The sequence below is a fragment of the Protopterus annectens genome, chromosome 2.part2 (assembly GCF_019279795.1).
Source record: "Protopterus annectens isolate FY-2018-M chromosome 2.part2, PAN1.0, whole genome shotgun sequence".
Lineage (NCBI taxonomy): Eukaryota > Metazoa > Chordata > Ceratodontiformes > Protopteridae > Protopterus > Protopterus annectens.
This window is the reverse complement of record NC_056730.1, coordinates 530,071,941-530,091,811: the sequence shown is the minus strand read 5'-3', so window position 1 is coordinate 530,091,811 and position 19,871 is coordinate 530,071,941. Positions and strand designations below refer to the sequence as shown.

Genomic DNA, 19,871 nt, shown 5'->3' with positions numbered 1-19,871 from the left:
AAACAATGTCTTTTGCAACTGGGAAATCAGAAGTTCATCCCAGCTTTGGCTCCCATGTCTGTGAAAGACAGAGGCAGACAGTAATGCCCAAACTAACACATCACTCCCCCAACATAACATTTAGAAACTTCATAATATACCCACTCTTAATAAAACACCTATGATACATAGGGACACAATTTGGTTAGACTGCACGGCTATGCTTATAAAGGCCCTGTTGGTCATTACCCTAGTATACACCTATGAACATGTGAATGTCTTTTAAAAGCATTTCAAACTACTAGATGGAAGATAAACAAGAAGAAACCTATAATTTGTTCCTGCTCCTATGCCCCATTTTCTTGCTTTTACCACAAGGAACCTAGGCCACAATCAGCTCTAACATGACACATACACTCATCTCCATTCTAATGATATCAAATGTAGTTCACTGAATTTCCATGAGTCCTGAAAGCACTGAGGCAACCAGGTGAAGGACAAAGCTCTAATTTAGCCAAGACTTAGTAAGAAGCACAATGTCAGAGGCACATGACAGACTGGTAATAATGGCATTCTTATTGCAGACAGACCTTGCATCACAGTACAGCATTCTATATGAGACCACTAGAATATTATGATGAAAAACAGGCTTCCTGGGTTCTGTATGTATGTATATATATATACATATATATATATATATATATATATATATATATATATATATATATACATATATATATACATATATATATACATATATATATATATATATATATATATATATAAACCATATATATTAATGTAATTTCTAAAATATTGTTTTTCACTCTGATAAAATCATTGGATTAGTTTAGTCCTTATTTTATTTCATTAGCAAACATTACATGAACATATAAGCAGTAGACATCTGCATTAAGTGGGTTTGATCCTTCAAAAATCGAAGTCAGACAACCATCTAATTCATGTCAGTGGCCTGGTGTGCAACTAGGTTGTGTAACACAAACATTAATAGTTATAAAGTCAAGACAAGAATGGAGAAACAGGAGAAAGTCAAAAGAAAATAAAAAGAAAGAAAACAAGAGAAATGGACACAATTTATGACTCCACACACACAAATGTGGGACATGCTATAGAGCTAAATCAGTGTCACAGCATTCTAATTAACATACATTTTTATTACTACATTAAAACATGTTTTCGGGAGCTCTGTCCAGTTCAGTGTGTATGCTTGCAGTCCTAAATTTAATGCAGTTTGAAAACCAGTCAGTACATGAAATGAAATCAAATAACAAGGGAAAAAGAAGATAGTAGTACAAATTACAAGTTTTGTTACTGAGAAAATATTTCTTTGTCTTTTATTTCAGAGACAAGCATTAGATTGTAATACTGTTACTGAAGTCAGTGGGTCTAGGCTTTCAATATGAACTGGGGACAGTTTTCTGTGATAATATATATTCCACACTAAGCTATAAACAGAGAGAAAACTTTGAATTCTGATAAAATGCAAACAGTTTGTAAACATTATTAATGTGACTTTTGTGTTCTTTTGTGCTTAGTATTTTTATTTGGTAGCATTCACTGTTTCATAATAATCTTATACTTAACAACTCTATTATTTCTGTAGCCAAAGAGATTAAGGATTTAGATATTAAAATGCATAACATTGGAAACATTAATATAATGCCATGATTGCCAAAAATAAAAGATTATTTGGTCTATTCCTTATGCCTACCTCTGCAAAGAACACTATCACTCGTTCTGTTAAAAAAAGATAGTTAAACCAATAATGAAATGCATTACTTCTTGCATTTATATACAAGTCAAAGATAAGTCCATTAGGGTTTCCTGTTCTAAGTTAGATGGCTTGGAAAATGAAACTGCTACTAAGGGAAAACATATTAAGTTGAAAATTGCTGTACATGGGGAATTCCCTTTTCTCTCAGATAAACAAATCTTGGAGTTAGTGAGTTATTTTGACTGGAATAGTCTGACTGGGCTTACTATCCCCTTTTAAGCAAAATCCAAAGGGAAAGCTCCATGCAAAGGCAAAACAGAACAAAATAAAACAATATACTACAATTAGAATGAATATAGTCACGTGTGGATATAGTCAATTATACAAGAAAGCTGTTTATAAAAGTAGAAATGCTTAAATAAATTATGCTTAACTATTACCAAAATTATTAATGCTATGTACATGTTCAACAGGCTAAATCAAAAGATCAATGAATTCTGGAGTTAAAAGTTAAGAAATGTGAGACAGGAAAAAAGAAAAGAAAAATCTGTACAGAAGTGCTATAGAAGAGAGGTGCTGAGACTGAAGTGGGTGATATAAAACAGAAGAGAAACGAAAGGGGAGGTGAAGGTGTTGAGAAAGAGCAGAGCAGAGATATGCATAGAAAGATGTCAAGAAAGACGACTTTAGAAGAGGAAATATACTAGGTGAGAGAAGAAGGGTGATAATGTGAATGAAATCAATTATATCAGTAAGAATGCAGAGAGCAAGAAAAGTCGAGGTAGAGTATCACTGAAGGAGCTCAGATGTGTGGGTAGGGAAAGCAGTTTTTGGAGAAAGGTGGAGAGAGGGAGAATACTGTAAAAGGAGGATTAAATTATTTTTGAGAGGAGGAACAGGACATCATGAAAAAATACTAGGTATGTCTATAAGATTAGTTATGTATTAGAACTGGATAAGTTTTGTTAGATGGGATGGCGAGCTTTCATAATATGTGTTATTTTGGGGTCTAACACAAGAACAACTCCATATTATAGTTAAGTAATCTTTTAATTTGTGTAGAAATAAATTTTAGCTTGTTTCTGCTAATACATTGGGGTATGTGAGTTCCAAAGTTCTGCAACATGGGAGTCTCCATGCTGGTTTCTTGCTTTTGTAGTTTATATTTGGTTGAGATTTTGAGCGATGTACGATATAAGGAAAGAATCCACTGACAAGACTGCTGAACATTTGCTTGGTATACTTAGAATGCTATGTGTCATTCTGACCTAAGAGTGATTAAGGGTAGATCACAGTTCTAACTACTTCATCTGATAAGTGCACACAAGCAGTGATGCGTTTCATTTGTTAGGTTGCTGGCAACACTTCCAGTTCATTTAGATGTGTGTATAGAGCCTGTGCATTCTGTCCCATTTTATCACTTTGGTTCCCTCATGGTCGGGCATAAAACAGCAAACCAAATAGCAAAGACATAGCAGCATGAAACTGCATTAGACAGATATTCTGCCAGCTAGCTAAATATGATATAAATATTAATGAGTTTGTTTTTAATAATCTTGCACTGATTGATCAGAGTTTTGCATTTAAGTTATAACATATATGAGAAAAACATATTTTTTTTTTCAAAAGTTGCAGCTATGCTGTTGATCTTTTCAATCGAATGCCTCTATGTCAAGCAGTGTGTTTAAAAAGGGGAAGAAGCCATGTTTTGCTGGGACATGCTTTGAACAATGTCTTACTGATCAGGAAAGCTAGCATGTAAAATGAACTGAAAAAAATAACAATATTCTTTTTAAATGTTATGGTTTCCACAGTGGTACGGTGGTAGAGTTGTTACCTCACAGCAAGAGGTTCTCCTGTTCAATTCTCAGCTTGGCTTGGGAGTGCCTTCTGTGTGGAGTCTGCATGTCCTCCCCGCTGATGGGTAGCATTCGAAAGAATTGCGTGCGTAAATAGGAGTTCCTTCGTTGAAAGTTGGGCGTCGAGCTGGCACCTCGGTGTTTCGTAAAAATCTAATGTCAATCATTAGTGGACCGTAGTTCCGCTGTGATGCTCCCTTACCGGGAAAAAGCCAAAAGACAAACAACAACATTCTTTTTAAATGTTGCAAACAACTCAGGAAACTCAATTCTATTTCTATCAATGACATGAGATTTCTGAAAAGTATCACTTCAACAGCTGTAAGTTTCCAGAAAGTATTGCATATGTTCGCCTGTGTATAAAAGCCTGGGCAGTTCTTTACTTTACTGACCCACCTCCCTTCCTTGTCTCATGACTCAAGTTTAGTAACTAGTGCCAGAGTTCCTTTCATAAATTCAGGATTTAAGTCTCTCACTTGATCCTGATTTGATTAACTGATTGAGTAGTGATTCAAAGAATACCTTGTTCAAGCAGAGCTGCGCCTGTACCAAGAAAGACGGTACCACAGTATAGTATGCAAAATGATTAAGCTGATGATTTTTGTAAGTAAATAATTTTTGGATAAAACTGTTTTTAGCTATAGCTTGTTGTGTTGTCTAAGTATTCCATCTGTGTCATTGTTTGCTACTCAACCTCAGTATCAAAATAAGAACCTAACACAGTATGTTTTTGAATGCTGTTTAAGACAGCAGTTGTGTAGAAGGTACTTGGAAGTAAGAGTCATTGTGTTGACTGTAACTGTGATTGTGGTGTTAAATGTTTTCTGATTTTTACATAACATAACTAGTCTGTTTGGTTTTGCCACTATATATCACATAGATTGAACTTTAGCTATTTAAGCAATAACCCATGCCTGGGTGTGGGTAATAAGAAGTTATGTACTCACCATAACGTTCCATCTGAGTAGGTATCTTCATTTGTCTGCAACCTTTGGGTATCGGATCCGATCTCGGATCCGAGCCAGCAACTTATTTCACAGCTAATAGATCTGAGCTCCTAGCTCCTCCCCTTACCCATAACCCCCTGCTAACCCTGACTGACCTCAGATCAAGTTTGCCCTTATATAAGCAGCTAACAGGCTAGATTCGTCCCAAAGGAACTCAGGAAGGGACATCCAGAACTAAAATTCGAAGGTCAGGGGGAAGGAGGGGGGGATGGTTGCAGACAAATGAAGATACCTACTCAGATGGAAGGTTATGGTGAGTACATAACTTCTTAATCTGAAGTAGGAACTTCATTTGTCAGCAAACTTTGGGACAGAGTCCCCAGCTACCTAGATCTTGGGCGGCCTTCATGGAAGGATGTTCCGGAGCATTGCGGACCCAAAGGATGCTCTCCCTCTGGAGATAACATCCAGCTTATAATGGTTGATACAAGTATGGGATAAGGACCAAGTGGCTGCAGAGCAAATATCATCCAATGATACTCTAGACCTAAAGGCAACAGAGGTAGATATAGAACGAGTAGAATGGACACATACTGCCTGAGGTGCGGGCCTTCCAGAACTTTCGTAGGCCAAGAGAATGCACTGTGATATCCATTGTGACAGAGGGACTTTAGAAACAGATTTGCCTAAGTTGAATTTGGCAAAGGAGATGAACAACTGGTCAGATTGTCCATTACCAGCCGTCCTATGAATGTAGAAGCGCAGTTATCTGTGCACATCTAACCAATGCAATTTGTATTCTTCTTTGTTTTGATACTTAGGAAAGAAGACAGGCAGGTTAATAGACTGATTGATATTAGCCTCTGAGGCCACCTTAGGAAGAAATGAGGGATTGGTCCTGAGGTATACTCTATCTTAGTGGAAGGCCAAGTACGGGGGTTTTACACAAAGGGTCTGAAGCTTGGAAACTCTTTTCGCTGAAGTAATAGCGACCAGGAACGCCATTTTCCAGGATAAGTACTTAAGATCAACCGAAGCAGCAGGTTCAAAAGGGGGAGCTGTCAAGGCCTGTAAGACTAGTGATAAATCCCAAGGGGGTATAACGTCTTTGATTGGGGGTCTGAGCAAGAAGGTACCCTTGAGAAAGGTTTTGCACAATTTTGCCGTGATCAATGGCCTTGATTCATGTCCCACATGATAATGAGAAATAGCTGCTAGTTGAACCTTGACCGTTGAGCAGCTAGCCCCCTGATGAAAAAGACCTGTAAGGAACCCCAACACAGTCGGCAATGGTGCTGTGAAGGGATCTAAATTATGATGCTCTGCCCAGATGGAGAAACGCTTCCACTTACTGCGATAGACCCTTCTAGTGGAAGGTTTGTGTGCCGCTACTAGTATGGCTTTAACTGGGGAAGAGATACAGGGAGTCCTGACTAGGAGTGGAACTGGAGCAGCCAAGCTGTCAGCTTTAGGCTGTCCAGATTCGGGGTCAAAAGACCTAGTGGGTGATATATTAGATCCGGTAGGGGATCCAGAATCCAAGGAGGATTCACTAGGTGAGACCACAGGTAAGGGAACCACATTTGATGAGGCCAGAATGGGGCAATGAGGATCATTCTGCTCCCCAACCGACTGGCTTTCTGTACGAGTTTCAGCATCAGGGGAGGATACGCATAAAGCAGACCGGGAGGCCAAGCATGCACCAGAGCGTCTCTCGGGGATTCCCCGAAGGAGGGAATTAGAGCGAAGTAGCTGTTGCATTTTGTATTTGAGGTAGAGGTGAAGAGATTGCAACAGGGTTGCCCCCACACGGCAAAAATCCGCTTCGCTACCTGGGGATTGAGAGACCACTCGTAAGGTGAAAGGATGGTGCGGCTGAGTCTGTCCGCTAGTATGTTGGACCGTCCCGGAATGTGCATTGAAATAAGAAAGCGGTTGGTGGAGATCGCCCATTCCCACACTCTCATGGCCTCTCGACAGAGAGGATAGGACCTGGTTCCCCCCTGTTTGTTGATATACCAGACAACTGACATGTTGTCCGTCTGTATCGCAAAAGTTCCTACAGGAAGAAGGTTGTGAAGTGCCTGCAACGCCAAGTGCACCGCCCTTATCTCCAGAACATTGATATGCAAAGAGGTCTCTGTGTCGTTCCACATGTCTTGGACCATCCTGCCTGAGCAATGCCCCCCCCCACCCGAGGCGAGAGGCGTCCGTGGTCACCGTGGCGAGGGGGAGAGGCGTGGAGAAGGGACGTCCCGTATGGAGGTCCGGGGAGTGGAGGCACCACAAGAGAGCCCTCCTGCAAGCCCTGTTGAGGGGAATAGGATGGCTTAGGGGGTAGTGTAAAAAGGACCACTGGACTTGAAGGGTCCACTGCAGGACCCTCATGTTGTGACGAGCCAACGGCAGAAGAGTGATTGCCGCCACCATGGAGCCTAGAGCCCTCACGACCAACTCCACTGTTGGAGCTTCTAATTGGAGGATGGCCCGCACATGAAGCCTCAGGCTTTGCAGTCATTCCGCAGTCAGGAATGCTAGAAGGTACCTCGTGTCTACTTTGGCCCCTATGAACTCTATCACCTGGGTCGGCGCAAGAGAGGACTTATCCATGTTGATAGTGATGCCCAGCCGGGGGGCAAGTCGAAGGAAGTATTCCATGGCTGAGCAGAGTAGATGCCTTGTTGGGGTGGTCAGGAGCCAGTCGTCCAGGTATGGAAAAACCTGTATTCCCTGGAGTCTCAGGTGGGCCGCTATCACTGTTAATACTTTGGTAAACACCCTGGGGGCTGTGGTGAGACCAAAGGGAAGGACCCTGAACTGGTAGTGACTGGCTCCCAGCCGGAAGCGGAGAAACCTCCTGGATCATCTGTCCATCCGAATGTGGTAGTATGCATCCTTGAGGTCTATTGAGCACATCCAGTCGTTCTCCCGCAGAAGGGGGAGAATGGATTGAAGGGTGACCATCCAGAATTTTTGTTTGGTTACTAACAGGTTCAAAGAAGAAAGGTTGAGAATTGGCCTTAAGTCCCCCGTCTTTTTTGGCACCAAAAAGAACCTTGAGTAAAACCCTAATCCGAACTGGCCTGGGGGGATGGGTTGGATGGCTCTTTTTTCTAGGAGCTGCTGAATCTCTGCAGCTGCTACCTCCCTCTGATCGGGTGGTACATCGGGGAGGTTTCTGACTTTGGGGACGAGATACAGGGGAATGTGGTAACCTCCAGATATGATACGAAGCACCCAGTGATCCGTTGTGATGGACTCCCAATCTGCCAGGTGCCTCAAGAAACGCCCCCCGACTGCCTCCAGAGTGGGGCAGTCGGGCCACCCCTCAGGGTTTCTGCGTGGGCCAGTCAGAGAAGGATTCTCTGGACCCAAAATTTTTCGGGCCCCCTCTGCCTCTAGGGCAGCATCCTCCCTGTCCTCCTCTGTCACGGAAGGACTGGTTGTCCGGAGCAGGTGGGGAATGTTGCGATTTCTGGAACCACATCTTCTTCTGTCCCTTTTGGTTCTTGGAGAAGGACCTCTGGGGAGCAGAGAAGCAGACTCCGATGGCAGACAACGTCTTCCCGTCCTTTTCGCTCTGGACTAAAGTCTCGCAAACGGTCTTGCCAAATAAGGCAGAATCAACAAAACGGGCATTCGCAAATGACGCCTTGAAGGGTTCCGCGAAGTCACAGTGTCGGAGCCAGGCCTGACGTCTCATGACTAGGCCTGCTCCGCTGGCTCTAGCGGCTCCCTCTGTGGCATGGGATAAAAGCCACATAGAGCTATTCGATATTGATCTTAGAGTGGCCATGCGAGTGGAATACAACTGCTTGTCTTCCGCCGACATGGACTCCAGGGGGGAAGCAACGTACTCTTTGATAAGGTCTCGCTGCATCCTAATGACGTGTGCCATGTAGTTCAGGGACCTTACTGAGAAGGTCGCTGAACTAAAGACCCACTTCCCTAGGCGATCCATCGAGCGGAACTCTTTGCTCGGTGGATGCATAGAGGGGCTCTCCTGAGCCAATTCCCTCTTGGTGGCTGCCGCCACCAACATGGCATCTACGGGGGGACCCTTGCTCCAGTGGGACCTCTCCGAAGGGGGGCTCAGAATCTTATCAGGGCGCTTGGGAACTGGGTCCACAGTGTCCGGCTCCTTCCACGCCCTGGTGGTAATCAGGTCCACCAGGGGGTCGGCCAGAGGGGACACCCAAGAGGTAGACAGGCCTGCTTCGAACACCTCCAGGAATAAGGACTCGTCAGAGGAAGCCTTGGGGCAGACCACCGCCCCCTGATCCTAAGCATTTCCATGATGTCTCCGAAGGAGACATCCTCGGGGGGTGATCTTGGGGAGCCTTCCCCCTCATCCAAATCCGTATCTTCTGTTAAGGACTCGGGGGAGTCCACATGCCTCCTCTTACACTTCCGCTTGTGAGGAACATCCTCGGGGGGGCTGTCCGAGGAAGACTCACCAGCAACGTCCTGTTCCAGTGGAACGACCTGAGATGTCAAAGCAGGCTGTCCCTGAGGCCAAGTGACGGAAGCCTGACCCAAACGAGAGGGAGTGCGGGATGGATCAGTAGCAGGGAGTGGGGGCCTGAATGCCCTCAACAGTGCCCTCTCCACCACCTTGAATGCCGAGGGAGAGCCGCTCTCAGTGGGTTCTGAGAGCCGACCCTCACCCGGATCCGAAGGATGGATCGGAGCCGGCACCGAGACCAAGGGATCCGAGAGGCCAGTGTGCTCCGACCTGGATGGAGCTGAAGGCACACTAAACCCCCCAGATCCGAAGCTCAGAGCACGGCTCCAAGAGCTTGGATCCGACAAGGATGGATCCGGCAAGCTTGAGGGGAGAGTCGGCACCGAAGTACCCAATACTATCGGCGCCGACCCGACCCCGGCTCCGACGGTGCCGAGCTCCAAACGCTACAAACCCAGGAAGCGGGTCGGAGAAGGAGCTATTGGGGCAAAATAGGTAATAAGTAATCAAAACCACTTATCTGAGCAGGAGCTCGTAACCTAGCTGCTGAGTCTAAGCGCGGCAAACTAGATCTGAGGTCAGTCAGAGTTAGCAGGGGGTTATGGGTAAGGGGAGGAGCTAGGAGCTCGGATCGAATAGCTGTGAAATAAGTTGCCGGCTCGGATCCGAGATCGGATCCGATACCCAAGGGTTGCTGACAAATGAAGTTCCTACTTCAGATTGCTGGATTTATCCACGGTTGGTGTGGTTTGGTCATGAAGGCGAAGTCCGAGTGACCAAACAAAGACAACCGTGGGTAAATCCAGCATTACCCACACCCAGAAGTGGGTTACTGCTATTATACACTGACATTATTTAAGAAAAAGAATACTTACGTTTCTTAAATAATGCCATTGTATAATGCCTTGTGCTGCCCTTCAGCAGCTGTCCGGTATCCTGGAGCAGTTCTGATGTACTGCGCATGTGTATGCTTACGCAGTACATCAGAGCTGTGTGCAGAGAAAGCAATGGAGAAAGGAAGATCTCCGTTGCTTTGTTAAAGTTCTCTTGCTATGTTAAATGCATTTAACATAGCGAGATATCTTTAAAAAAAGGAACGGAGATCTCCGTTGCTTTTTTTTAAGATATCTCGCTATGCTAACATAGCGTGATTACAGTAATGGAGCTCTTCTGTTCTCCGTTGCTGCCTAACACAAAATAAAGTAAAGACTTATACTAATGGAAAAAGTCCGGGTGCTCTAGGGACCAATCAGCGTGCATGTTTTGGAATATTAATGGAGGGTCATTGTATAATTACATATAATTATACCTAGCAGTTTGGTTTGCCTAACTTGATCAATAATGCTCTTCTCTTTAGTTTTGAAGTCGTATGTTTTTGTATGTTGTATCAGAACACAGCATTATTTATTTATTTATTTATTTATTTATTTTTAACACTTTGTATTAGTTGTGAATTTATTAGCAAATCTATTAGCTTGCCAAAAGTGTGTTATGCTCTCATTTAATGCTGGCTGAATGCATCTATTGAGCATATCATTACTGAGCCATCTGCATACTGTATGGTAGCTGTATTTTTACTACACTTGTGTAAGTTATCTAAAAATGCACTGAATAACAAAGGGTGAAGGACAAATCATTATGGGACTCATTTCAGGTAGATAGAGAAAATGAATAAATCTCATGCAATTTAAAGCTCATGATCTCTCTGATAGATAACCCGTAAACTACTTTACAGTTGACATGCCCATGTATACACAGGCAAGGCTACTTTAAAAGAAAATAATTGTTTTATCTATGCTGTGGTCAGAACTGATAGCATGCTGCATTGAGGATAGTATTTTTAAGAGGCTTATGAGATGTTTGTTGATAAATCTTTCAAGATTTTTGGGGATGGAGATAATAGGTTTAAAGTTTGAGAAGTTATGATTTTGTCTTCTTCAAGGATACGGAAGTGTGTGTCTGCTTCCAAATAATGAGCAAATATTCTTTTAAGGATTAGTTTATTAGAATTCCTATTGGGTACGCTATGGTGTTGACTGTTATACATAGACATTCTGCTGGGATTTTTATTATGGCTTAGGGTAGTTGGTTTTACTGGTATTTTTAACATCTTTATTAAATCTTCATCATCATCATCATCATGCAGCATGGTATTAATAACATTAACAGAAACAAAAGCAAACTGCAATAAAAGTTTCCATTGTTATTGTCATGCAGTATACATATATGTTTTCTTTTTAATAAATTTCATTCCCTCTAATATTTATTTATTTATTTAAAAACTGCTTACTGGGAAAGTCTGACTGGAACAGAGCCCATTTTCAGAGGCGGCCCAGGGAGAAATTCTCCAGACGCGCGTCTTTGGAATGCGGGAGGAAACCGAAGCCCCTAGATGAAACTCATCCGAATGCAGGCAGGACATGTAGACTCCACACAGAAGGCATTCCAGCTGAGAACCTAAACAGAGAACCTCTTGCTGTGAGGTGACAATGTTAACTGCTACACCACTGTGCCACCTTATTATTTAATATTACTTAAGTTGCTTAATTCTTGCATTCCCTTAAACCTCTTACTTCTACCTGAACATTATTCAGCATGTATTCTTCCTACAAATTCCATTTATTTGCATGAAATTTGCTCCTTAGCTTTTCTAATGATCTTATTTAGAGTTATTTGATGCCGCATGTGGTACGGCGGTAGCATTGTTACCTCACAGCAAGAGGTTCTCCCGTTCGATTCTCGGCTGTGCTTGGGAGTGCATTCTGTGTGGTGTCTGCATGTCTTCCCAGCAGTTGGGTAGTGCTTGAAAGACATGCGTGCGTAAATGGTCATCCCAATCCCTCTGAGCTACACGCTCTAGGGACCTAAACCTTGTCACCACAATAAACAGAACATGCCGGAGGGATAGATTCCTGTCCCAGAGACTTCCCATACTCTGGAATAAACTACCTATTTTTTATCAAACAAAGCTCCTCATTAGCACTCTTCAAGAAAAATCTTGATGACTGGATGGGAAATAGGAAATTCACCCCGGGGATCACCTCTGTGGCTCTGCTCGACAGTGGCACAGGAAAATAATTTTCATGGGTGGCAAAAGCCAGGGTACCTTTTTGACTGAGCTTGTATAGGCCCCAGGGCCGATAGCCTGGTACCTACCTATGAACCTTTATTGAAGTTTGAGCATTGAGCTGGCACCTTGGCATTTCATAAAAATCTACTGTCAATCATTAGCGGAATGGAGTTCCGCTGTGGCGACCCCTTACCGGGAAAAGCCGAAAGACAAACAACAACATCTCTATCCTAGAGCCATCTTCATGTTGGGAACAGATTTTGATTTCCCCTTTCTAGCAACTATTTTTCAGGCAGGCAATAACATTAAAGTTAGTAAGGCTTTACTAGGCAATTCAGATCCTTCCCATGTTGAGCTTCATGCAACTATTTGCTGTTTTCAGCATTGTTTTAAACCAGTTCTAAAGTGGTGTAACTTGCATATTTCTGTGTTAAATATGTCTGCACATTTAAGCTAAGTTGACTAAGACTAAAAAAGTTTACCACAGATTGTTGCATTAATCCAAAATTCAAATTCAAAGAAGAAGAAACCAAGAAATAGTCATTAGACTGTCACATTTTATCACATATTGTGTAATAGTGTTCCAGGATGCAATACATTTACTGTTACAACTATGTCACCGTGATGTCACACGTACATGTACCAATATGTCATTCAAAGGGGAGGCAACATGCATCACTAGATTCTCACTTCTCTGACCATCCTGTAAATGTACTGTGCTCACTATATGCCTAACATGCCTTTCTATGGAATCCTTTGGATCCACACTAATTAGTCATGTATGCTATTACCCTGGTTGTACTAACGTGCACACTTATGAGTACATGGGTATTACACAACTGCTTCTCTATGTATTATGCTAATCATTCTTTTTTTATGTTTCTGAAAGAATCCTGCTCTGTACTTGATGTACTGTTTATTTCTTTTATCTGCATACCTTTCAAGGAACTGAGAGCAGGAAATCTGGAAAAATCTTAAAATAATGGGGGGACAAAGACTCAAAATCAGGCACAAATTTTAAAAGTTGCTCTCATAAACTTAGAAAGTTGTTAGAATAACAAGATTTGTATTAGCATGCAGTTTCAGAAGGATATGAAATCTGAAACTCAAATGTACGTTTCAGTGATTTGTAAAACAACCATAAATTGTATGAGGGACAGATCAAATATATAAGGCAAAAATCTGCACATCCTGAAAAATCTAGGCAGTTGAGAGGTATGGTGGTCTGCTCAGTCCACCTACCCAGTTAACAAGTACTTATAAATTATAATAGTCGCACACTTCTAAGGTCAGATTATTTGGTGAACAGAACAGAGGCCTCCCCTCATAAAATGCAACTTTGCTATTTTCAACAATGCTGCAAATGGATGAGGCACATTTAAAAATACATATTTTTTATGTACTCCTATATGGTCCATTATTTATTATTATTTTATTTTACAATTGTTGACTGGGTTAGTGCAACTGAGCTGAAAAGCGTTTTTTTTAGTGGGGGCCCAGGGAGAAAAGCTCCAATACGTTCAACAGTAAAAATAGCAGAAGCAATTTTCCAAAAAGGTTAACAAAAATTATTTACAAATCATAGTTTAAAAGATGGCACTGAAAATAAAACCATATTTATACAGTTGCGAAGCAATAAATTCATTATAACATGCTACTATCAGGTGTAGACACAGAGGAGTTGAATGGGAGAAGAGCTGGACTAAGACATAGAAAGTTTCTGGTTTAAAAGTGTCTGGTATTAGACTTGTAAGGAGGGGTAGAGGGTTTTAACAGATAAGAGAGTAGAAGATGGAATAAAAGGGTGCAGGCTAATAGTGGGCTGTTTAGGGATTGAAGGGCAGTTTATGGAGGGTGAGTAGAGTGGCAAGACCAAAGAGTTTTTAGGTGTTCTGTAGCAGCTACTTTGAATTGTTTAGGTTGTTTTAGCGATCAAATATGTAGTGGGGGCTTGCTCCATGAGATGGTAGGATGACAGGTATAGAGGTTGCACCCAATTTTAGTCTTGGGTTTATAGACAAGTAGTAGGTCTTGTTCGGACCTTATTGTTTATGTATGATCTGCTGAAGATCTACTGAACTCACCTTTTAAGGAATTAAGTTATGAAACAAAGAACTGAATCATGAAAGGCTCAGAAATCTGTCTGACATTATTGCCCCTTCACATACAATGAACTGTGGTGCTCTAGAATGTTTACTAAAAGGACTATACTAATTCAGTAAAGTTAAAGTGCATGTCAGACAGCTGTGACATACTGACCTAAAGTATTCTCATACTAAATACCTGATGTTTCTATGAAGCAACTGTATTCCATGTTGTCATTCTTTGCTTAAAAAAAGAAATCAAACTTGCAATTCAGACATATCAAAGTTGGAGTCAGTTAAGCCAAGGCCAACATCAGTATGACAGTCATCCTACTGGGTTACATTCTCACAGATTTCTTAGTTTTATAGCTTTCCTCCATTTGCTGTTAAACTATTTTAGAGATACTAACTCCCAATGAACAGTTATGCAATCATTATATATTATCTGGCTATTGGTTGCTATGGCATAATTTACATATTTGTCTGTATATACACAGCGTATATATATATATATATATATATATATATATATATATATATATATATATATATATATATATATATATATATATACACACACATACACACAAATACAGATATACACACACACGTGTGTGTGTGTGTGTGTGTGTGTGTGTGTGTGTGTGTGTGCATGTGTGTGTGTATATGTGTGCGCTAATCCTATCATATTTCTCTCTCTCTCTGTATAAATGTGTGTGTGTGTGTGTGTGTGTATGTATATCAAAGTGTATGTGTGTGTGTGTGTATATATATATATATATATATATATATATATATATATATATATATATATATAATTTTCTTGGGTGGCAAAAGCCAGGGTACCATTTTGGCTAGGCTTGTATAGGCCCTAGGGCCAAGAGCCTAGTACCTACCTATGAACATATACATATATATATTTATTTATGTATATTCATGTTGATTTAACGAAATGCACAAGCAATGACTCTCAGATATCAGTGCTGGCATTTTGAAAAAAAAAATACATGCATAAAAATCTAGAAAAAATCAAAAGAAAGTAAAAGGAAATAAACAGATTCCTTTTTTGATCTGATCTCCAAAATCCAGCACACATTCAGATAATTTGCCTGAAAAAGTGGTAGTCTTAAAGAAAAGGTTTTTCCTAAGGTAAGTTACAACGTTAGGGTAAGGTGAAGTCCCCTTGAATCACCTTACTAATACTGCGCCTTAGCTTAGAAAAATCCTTTCATTAACACTACCACTATGCAAGACAATCTCAGAGATGCATAACACACACAGCAACACACTTCCACAGCACTAAATGTATCCCCTCATCTTAGCCTTTACTCTAACCCTAAGCCACAAACACTTGCCCAACACTCCCACCCCCAATGACAAAACTTTCAGTATATCTGAAAGTTTTGATAATAGCACTCAACTTACACTTACCATACTCATACGTACTCAATCTTCCTTCTTCTGATAGCTAACATTTTTAATGATCAGAACACTTAATTAGAATTCTGAGGCATTCACTCTGTCAATGAACTGATCACTCAGAAGAGTGAACAATATATATTAGATATATATATATATATATATATATATATATGTATATAAGTATATTTACAGACATACACACACACACACCCACACACCCACACAAAGAAAAGTTTGATATACGTGTGTGTGTGTGTGTGTGTGTGTGTGTGTGTGTGTGTGTGTGTGTGTGTGTGTGTGTGTGTGTATCTGTATAACACATCAGAACTTACCTGCTTTATGCTCAGACTCGATACAGTATAGATCATTGTTGGGTTGTTAGAAAAATCAGCTGGCCGGACCCATTTTGAGAAAATTGCTTTTTGTTTTGGAGATAAGGGTAGTTTGCCAGATCTGTCTCTAAATGGAAAATAAACAAATCAGTTTGTTTTAAAACATATGGAGTATAAATGAAACTTTCTGGTGAAAATTTGGGATACAACAATTTTCATTACTTCAGTTTCTCTGCTTACTGTGCACATTTAGCTAATTAAATTGGCAAAATCATTATTAAACAATTAAAATAAATCACTGAGGCTGCTGAAGTTCTGACATCACCCAATATCTTGCAGTCATAATGTGTCTAACACCTCAGAAAACGGAAAAAGGAAGAAAAAAAAAACTCATCACTTTGTAACCGCCAGACTATTTTATTATTTATGTGGTTGTCATATATGGAATGTGATCAATAACAAAATCTCATTGTTCTTGCATTACTTTTGATGTTCTCAGTTTTTTTTCTTTTCAGAGCAAGCACCAAGCATGATTATGACCCTGTAGTGGTCTTCCACCCTTTCTCCATCTGCCAACTATTATAGCAATAACCCACACCTGGGTGTGGCTAATTCTGGATTTACCCATGGTTGGTGTGGTTTGGTCATGAGGGCAAAGCCCTAGTGGCCAAACAAAGACAACCGTGGGTAAATCCAACATTACCCACACCCAGAATTGGGTTATTGCTATTATACAATCACATTATTTAAGAAAAAAATAATTACTTTTCTTAAATAATGGCATTGTATAATGCCTCCTTGTTGCCCTTCTGTAGCGGTCTGGTATTCTGTGGCAGTTCTGATGTACTGTGCATGCGTATACTTACACAGTACATCAGAGCAGTGGGCAAAAGCAATGGAGAAAGCAAGATCTCCTTTGCTTTTTACAACCTGTCTCGCTAAGTTAAATGAGTTTAACATAGCGAGACAGCTTTAAAAAAAGCAACAGAGAATCTCCGTTGCTTTTTTAAAGCTGTCTCGCTATGTTAAATCCATTTAACATAGCGAGACAGTTTTGAAAAAAGCAACGGAGAAAGCAAGATCTTCGTTGCTTTTTAAAGTGTCTCGCTATGTTAAATGGGTTTAACATAGCGAGAAAGCTTTAAAAAAAGCAACAGGGATACTCCATTGCTTTTTTTAAAGCTGTCTCGTTATGTTAAACTCGTTTAATATAGCGAGACAGGTTGTAAAAAAGCAATGGAGATCTTACGTTCTCCGTCGCTGTAAAAAAAAAAAAAAAGTTATACTAATGGAAAAAGTCCAGGCGACCGGACCGTTTTCCATTAGTATAACTCTGATTTACAACGTGCACGCTGACCAATCAGCGTGCACATTTTGGAATATTAATGGGGGGGGGGGGTCGTTGCATAATACAAGTGTTGATTTAGCTTTTCTGTAAAGCCTTCTTCACATTCATTCATTCTGTTCAATGGCACAAAAGTAATCATACCTACACACCAAGTGTTAGAATTTATTTTTTTTATTTATTAAGCATTTCTTTAATGGACAAGTCCAACTGGGATGCCTAGCATGTCCCTTTTCATTAGAGGCCCGGGGAGAAAAGCTCAATATATATTACGTAAACCAGAACAGTCAAAAAAAAATATTAGCAATACTAACAGTACAAGATCAAGAAAATAGAGCACTTGCAAATATGTGGTCAGTAAAAAGAACAAAAGCAATGACAGAAAGTACAGCACAGTCAACAAATAAAACAACAACAGATGAGTAACTAAATATACTTGTGAGAAAAACAGGTAAAACATTGAATTCAAGGGAGAGTTACACAATTAAGCAGAAATACATGGATTTTGCATCACAGTCTGGAAATTCAATACAGTCTATGCAAACAGTATTTGGTTTGTACAACCACTTATTCAGTAAGTAGATGAATGAAAAAAAATGTTCAGAAGATTAGTAAAAATAAAGCAGTGTCCATACACATACATGATACACACCTAGAACAGGGTAGGGCTCCAAAGATCGAAGTGCACAAAAACATTCACAGGAAAAGTTTGTCACATTAGGCTTTAACTGGTCAAGAACATGTAAAAACTGCTGCTGTGGTGAAACGACAATCAACTACAAGTGCACAAAATGTTACTTTAAGCACTACATAGTCAATATTTTAATCTTTACATAAAAATATTCTGATATTGTTAAACTATTAGAAATGGTGGAGAATCAAGAAGCACATGTTCAGAAGATATACATCATGGGTAGACAGTTTACTTGGGCGGTGCCATCAGGTGATAAAAAGAAAAATGCTGGCTTTTTCATATGAGAAAATTAGGTACCCAGATATCAGAAATACTGCATTTGTCAAACCAGCTAGTCTATGGCAATATGCGTACATACAAAAAAAAGTTAAATCTACTCACTGCAACCATCTTCAGGAAAATGATGACAGACCCAATACAATGAGAAACAGGTCACAGCATATTTTACAGCTTGACTGTTTCAAGCTACTGGGACAGCTATGGTTAGTTAGAACCAGTTGCTAGTTGTCAGACTTTGCAGAAGTCATACCCAGGAATATATTAGCTGCTCAGTAACGAATATGCCAAAGATTATTTGGTTGAGATTAGCTAACGAAACTGAACTTGATTAACATGCTGTTGTGCTTTCTTAAATGTCTGTCAGTCTTGTAGTTTACTAAAGTAGCACAGTTTGGGTGAGGCAAATGGGGGAAGGCACCCTGTGTGCAAGGGGGGCTGTGACTGGTTGATGTTGATCAATCAGTAGTGCAGTACCAGTATTCATTTCTATCCTGGCATTTCTGAATGCTGGTACAGAAATTATTTTTTTAGGACTGCAGTATGGTAGAGTGCTTCAGTTTCTTATGTCTGTTATAATGAATATAAATTATAGCAAACTGTTTGCTACAAAACCAGTCTTATTGAAATGGACCTTTTTTCTTGTTTTTGTTCCATTTTAGCGGTGAGGGAAGCCAGATCTGGGAACAACACTGGGTGCTAGCTGAACCAGGGATGGGGATTTTGCTCCATACAGGATAATGAATTATCTCCGTCGTCCGGAACATGACACACCAACAGAGGCTACTATGGTTATATCATGAGCTGAGCTACGCAGTCAGGGCAAGAGTGACCTTATGTTATGTCACTACTAGGCTCACCATAAATTTGATAAGTTTTTAAAATCCATAATCCAGATACATAGCTTACACGCACACACAATTATGTGTTCTCTTGACAGAAACACATATATGTACTGTGCTTTTCCATATAGCCTCAAATAAAATATTTGTAACAGACAAACCCCTGATCCTGACTTGGAGCTGTGCTCACCATCGGATAAGTGTTTTGAAACTGTGTTTTGTGAGCACTTCTGAGGAAAGACCACCTCTGATTAATGATCTGGCTGCAATATGCCCTTAAGTACTAGAAAATTTCTTTTTTTTCATTCATTTTCTCTGATAACATTCCCAACCAATCCTGAGAGACTGAATGCTTTTTGCAGGAATTATGAATATCAGCAATGTTTGCATTCCTGGAATCAATATCATGAAAGCAGTAAGAGGAACATGTTATAATATGGCATTATTTGAGACTTAACATGAAGATGAAGAAAGCTACCACTGATACTAGTATCAACCGCCAGGCTTTGAGAAATACTGAATTCTGTTTGTAAAACAGTAGACTTTCAGGCTATCATTAGAAAGCAAACACTTTCTAAGTATCTGCATAGTTGATGATGACCCTGTGAGTTCAGCAGGCTACTGCAATGTAAATGTCTAGAAAAAGTATGTTGCCAAAAACCTGTATGAAGCAGCAAAAATTTCCATTAATGACTTCAAACATCAAAAATTTTAACTAGCTTAAAATATGCCCAATGTTCATTGATGTTAATTTCAAATTGCTAGTTTCAACCGTCCCTGACTGGGCCTCATATTTTTGTATTGTTCAATGTAAAATGTGT

The 19,871-nt window shown here is 40.3% G+C and overlaps 1 protein-coding gene across 1 annotated transcript in view; it reads right to left on the bottom strand.

Annotated features, from left to right (window-relative positions):
* CAPN7 (calpain 7) overlaps positions 1–19,871 on the bottom strand; it is a 1,011,285-nt gene that overhangs the window by 644,646 nt on the left and 346,768 nt on the right. Inside the window, exon 7 of the mRNA XM_044064001.1 lies at positions 15,894–16,020. Within this exon, the coding sequence (XP_043919936.1) occupies positions 15,894–16,020 (127 nt within the window). The remainder of the gene's footprint in view (positions 1–15,893; positions 16,021–19,871) is intronic.